Raw genomic sequence first — 5,463 nt, forward strand, 5'->3', positions numbered from 1 at the left:
AACAAGATTAGGAACATGATACTTGTTGCACTCAGTGTTGTAGATCAATTGTAGATCAATTCTAACATGGACTCCTAATATGAAAACATTTTGTGGGTATACACATATTGTTACAAGCTGCAAAATGTGTTTTGCTCAAAATCAAAATCTTCCACATACTTTTTTAATCGTTCACAAGCTCAGTTTGAAGTCTCCTCCCTCAGTATTGTTCCAGGGGGGCCACCATGTCAAATTTCTAAGCAAAATATAGCCTCTCTGCAGGCTTTTCAGACCGCACAATCCTCATCTCTGGGAATTCCAGCAGGCTCTCATGGGGAACAAGCCCAGGAGGGCGCAGAGTGGAGCTGCTGCATGGTGCATCGGCAGGAGTCCGTCCAGACTGGGGGGTAATTGGTTTACCCCACCGCCTGGCCTGCTTTCCCATGTGGGCCACTGCTGCGGGGAGGCACAGGGGTACAATATGGAAACAGCATGATACCCTCATGTGCCGAACGGGCATTCACTGCTGCGGCTATAGAGAGCGAGGACAGGGTACTAGGAACACAAAGCTGGAGCAGAGATGTCTCTTGGCTTTGAAAAGGTTGCCATTTGGTCTCCTTTTAACAGTGAGCAGCATTTGTGGCTGAAAATGTGAAGTAATTGAATTTTAGCTCAAGATATTCTTCTCAATTCAAAAGGAAATTATATAGACAATTTACTTCTCCACATATAATCGTGCACCTGGTTTAAAAGTGTATTTTTCTCATGTCCTTGTGAGTCTGACACGACAATGATACAAGCAACATTTAGGGCGTTGAATTTTGAAGTTTTTTCTGTTCTTTGACACATTTTGAGCAAGAGACATGTTTACTCAGCTTACTAATCATCTACAGCTCAGTTTAAGTTTACCTTTAGTGTGGCTGAACCAGTTTTATATTAAATGAACCTCTTAGCTTAGTATAACATTAGATTCTGCACACTCATGCTTCGTTTTATACTCATCACAGTGAAGTTGTCATAAAAAACGTTTTTACCAATTTCATAAAAGGTTTATTGTGTAACAACAATTGTATAAGAACATATGAAAGAAGTTATGTTGTAACTGTAGAGCACCTCATGATGTAACTGAAGTTGATGTTCACACAATCTCATTTCAAAATGAGTCGGATCTTCCGGTCTCCAAGAAGGAGGCTGCAAAAACGGAAAAACTGTTACATTCTTTCTCATTCGTTAATTTATTTTCATTTGTCATAATTATTCAAATTACAGCGACAGAAGTGTCAAACCTACCGGACCAGAACTGCCGCTACTAAACATCCCCCGATGGGACCCACCCAGTAGACCCAGTGATAGGTCCAGTAGTTGCTCACTATGGCTGGACCAAAGGCTCTGGCTGGGTTCATACACGTCCCAGATACATCTCCACTGATAACACAGAGAATTACATGAGATATTCAGATGGGTTTCTCACTTTGTGTCTGGAACATATTGTATTCAAGTGAATTTGAATTATGATCCCTCATTGTATATTTACCTCCACCAAGGAGGTAATGTTTTCAACCATGTTCGTTTGTTGGGTTGTATTTTTGTTTGTAAGCAAGATTACACAAAAACAAAAGAATGGATTTTCAAAAAACTTGCTGTATTGGTCAGGAAAGAATAACCCATTCAATATTGGTGCCAGACCAGATTTAACAATGCAAGAGAGGCCACTTTTTAATCTTTTCATTGTTTTCCTAGAGAATAATTCATAGATCTTGATGAGAAAAAATGAGTGAAGTTTTGATTGAATTTAAGGGGACTGTTGGGCTACTGAGTGGTAGCCCAACATAACTTTACTGCAATTTGCTACAAATCTAATGACCAATTTTAAAGTATGAAGAATTTATTGACATCTAGTGGTGTAGTTGCATGTTGCAGCTGAATACCCCTCACTTCCCTCTCTCCTCTGAGAGAGAATCTGGGGCAGCCTTCAGTTGTCATAAAAACTCAAGAGGTTTTTATTTTGTCCTGTTTGGAAGACTGTAAAAAACATGGTGGCCTCCATAGAGAGGACCCACTCCCCATGTAAATATAAAGTATTTAAATATAAAGGGCACATTCTAGTCTTAAGAAAACAACAATTCGTACAATTTAGATGAAATACACTAGCGAAAACATGACTATGATTATTTTATATTCAGTGTCTGCCAATAGATCCCGTTCACCTAAATCTTACACACTGGTCCTTTAATATATGTAAATGTCCATTAATGCTTCATGCAAAAAGTCTGTCATGCATTTAAATGTGAAAATTACATTTCTTCTCACCCAGCCAAGATGTTGAAGATGACAGTGCAGCCCACCAAGAAGGGCACCATGGGGCTTCTGGTCTTGGAGTTCACTGCCCCCAGCAGCAGCACCATGGTGATCAGGCAGGTCATGGCGACCTCTCCAAACACTGCTCTTCCTACCTGACTGTCTGCCTGCAGCAGATCGAACGCAGCCCCATGAGCCTCGGCATAGTTCTCTTTGCTGGTCATTCCCTGTTAGAGTCAGTCAACCGTGAATCAGATGAGAAGAGTTTTCCTGAACATATAAGAGAGTCTATAATGAAACACAGCTTCACCTTTGCCATAGAAGCTCCAAGCACACCTCCAACCAGCTGAGATGCAAGGTATGGGACCACCATGTTTACCTCCATGCCTCCACACAGGTAGATGGCCAGGGTGAATGAAGGGTTAAAATGGGAACCGCTGGTGAAGCAGAGACATTTAGAAATCATTGACTTCAAACTATGAACTTTTACAGTGACGCCAAGTCAATGGTTTTGAGGTAGATTATTCATATGGGATGAAATAGTTCAACAGAGATTGGATGAATAAGGATGTGGAGTGTCAGGATGTGTTCTGTCACTGCAGGTATTTATAAATTAAACTTATAGGTAACTGAGTATAAGCCATCCAGAATCCCATATTCTTGGTGCAGTAAAATGCACAATAATTATAAATATCAATTTTTAAAAGAATATTGATGTTCCTCACCTGATCTCAGCCATGCAAGCCACCAGGACAGCCACAGCAAAACCATGCACCAGAGCTGGCTGCAGCCTCCCTGTGGTCTCCACATTCTCAATGACAGACACGCAGCCGATAAACACGAAGAACATAGTCCCCACCAGCTCGCCCACGCAGGGCTGAAATAGCCTCTCGAATTTGTTGGGCACCCTGACTGGAGGCGGTTTGGACTCTGAAGTCATGAGAGACGTCTCAACTTCACCCATCTCGACCTTCTCATCGGCCATGAGTCTTCAGTGAGGTTGTGGTGCTGAGAACTGAAGGTGTGCCACTGACTCTGCTGACCTGTGACAGTCTGAGTCTGTTCCTCCTCTGACCTCACAGACACTCTTTCTCTCTCTCTCTCTCTCTCTCTCTCTCTCAATAATCCAAACACGCCTTTTCATCACATCTCAACACTGCACTGGCTCAGGTAAATATTTCATGCTTTTGCTGACAAGCTAGTAAATGAGTTTAAAAATAAGCCAGTTTCTGTCAGTGATTGAAACCCAATAAATCACAGTGAAGTATGAGGAAATAAACATGACGTTTTCATTGTTTTCCATGAAAGGGTCAAAGGGGGACAAAGTCGGGAAATGATTGTCGATCGCTATAGATGCAGAAGTAAGGAATGGAAAGTCGTGTATCTTGGGTTGTCTGATACCCTGATGCTGTTTCAGCTGTGAAGAAAACATTAGCCTGGATCTGGATAAGGATGCGAGCCAGACATGCTGAATGTTTACCCAAGAGCAAAGTCTGGGTCTGGTTTCTAATTGAGGGGAAAGATAACTTGAGTTAAATTGCATACTTTCAAGATACGGCAGCTTTAACTTACTAATAAATGATCTCCTACAAGATGATTATAGATTATACAAAGACAACACGTATGTCTATGGACCAGAGCTGCCCCCAAACCATGTTTCTGTTACTCCAGCACACATCACCCTGAGCTGTGATTAGATTCTGCAGTATAGCCTGAATAATATCTTGATACCAACCCTTTCCATTTTTTCAAAGTGTGGTAACCTGCTGTGTTGTTCACATGTGTATAATGTTGAGTAAGAGCAAGTTCTGCAAAACATGTGAGGTTGAAAACCATAATAATAAAATGATGCCGCGTGGTAAAGATATCACTGAGGACTGCTCAGGGATTTTGAGTGTGATTTTATGGCTTTGTGGGTTTCAAACAACAACACAACCTCTAAAAGTGACATGGACAATAAAGACAAGCAGCGTTGCACATTTCAAACTATCAGAGCTTTTGATTACTCCTTCAACAAGGGTGCAAAATGTGGCTTAATATCAATACTGCACCTACTGGGACCCATTAGAGTTGCTGAGTGTATATGCACTAATGCACACTGAGATACTGACATCTAGGCCAGGTTGTGTGTTTCCACATGACTGCACAGCTGCTTACAAAGCACAGATGTGAACCTGTGCCACTGGTTGTTCTTAAACATCAACCAACCATAGTTAAAGTATCTCAAGGGAGAGTTCAAAAGTTCCCTTGCTCTATGCACACACACACACACACACACACACACACACACACACACACACACACACACACACACACACACACACACACACACACACACACACACACACACACACACACACACATATTAAGATCACAGTCAAATGTATACATGATCATAAAGCTTGAGAGCGACCTTCGTTTGAAACATTATGAGCGTGAATCATAAACACTACGACAAAGTCCACTGAAGAAAATCTGTTCTGTAAACCAGGCACATGGGAAAACTACCAAAAAATCTAATTTACTAATACTTTGGTGACAGCTGTCTAAGAGATGGTCTCTAAAAGATGTCTATTCTATTGTCTTTTCTTGAAGTGTATTGTGTAGATAAATAGATAGATAGATAGAAAGATAGATAGATAGATAGATAGATAGATAGATACATATATATATTATAATATATTACTGTATATCATATCACGTCATATTATATTATATTTTATTATATGTCATGCCTCAGAAGTAGCCACAAGGTGGCAGCAGATAATATGGAACAACAGTGTGGCTGCTCAGTGTTAAACTGATCTATAATCAGTTTGAGTGTCATTACCTGAAACCATCAGAGCGGTGGTCACAGAGTCAGAAGCAGTTTGAGAGCAGTTTCCTACAAAGCAGCTGCTGCTGATGATTACATTCTGTTTATTGACTCTGATGTGAACCATAACTTTTATTAGTTTGTTCATTTGTTTTTTAAAGTAGTTTACTGACAAGTAAGTTTTGGATTGTTCACGTTTCTCTAATATTACTTCCTTTATTTATTTGACATCTTATCAGTGAAACATTTGACTGTGACTTGTTATGATTTACTCTCAGTGTTAAACAATCATTTGACTTTGCTGTGACCATGACAGACCAGTAGCTGACTCAAAGCTTTTTCTTTCCCCCCCTCTCTCTTGCTGAGGTATC

At 40.5% G+C, this 5,463-nt stretch overlaps 1 protein-coding gene across 1 annotated transcript; it reads right to left on the minus strand.

The window, feature by feature from the left end:
• Nucleotides 1-1,006: 1,006 nt before the first annotated feature.
• aqp8b (aquaporin 8b) lies at nt 1,007-3,440 on the minus strand. The gene is made up of 5 exons (XM_020101790.2): nt 3,003-3,440; nt 2,588-2,714; nt 2,290-2,504; nt 1,270-1,404; nt 1,007-1,170 (listed from the first exon to the last, which is right to left on the minus strand). Exons 1-5 carry the CDS (start codon nt 3,260-3,262, stop codon nt 1,128-1,130), a joined length of 780 nt encoding a protein of 259 aa, XP_019957349.1. The 5' UTR covers nt 3,263-3,440; the 3' UTR covers nt 1,007-1,127.
• Between the last annotated feature and the right edge of the window lie 2,023 nt (nt 3,441-5,463).

This window comes from Paralichthys olivaceus, chromosome 5 (genome assembly GCF_024713975.1).
Source record: "Paralichthys olivaceus isolate ysfri-2021 chromosome 5, ASM2471397v2, whole genome shotgun sequence".
In the NCBI taxonomy this organism is placed as follows: Eukaryota; Metazoa; Chordata; class Actinopteri; order Pleuronectiformes; family Paralichthyidae; genus Paralichthys; species Paralichthys olivaceus.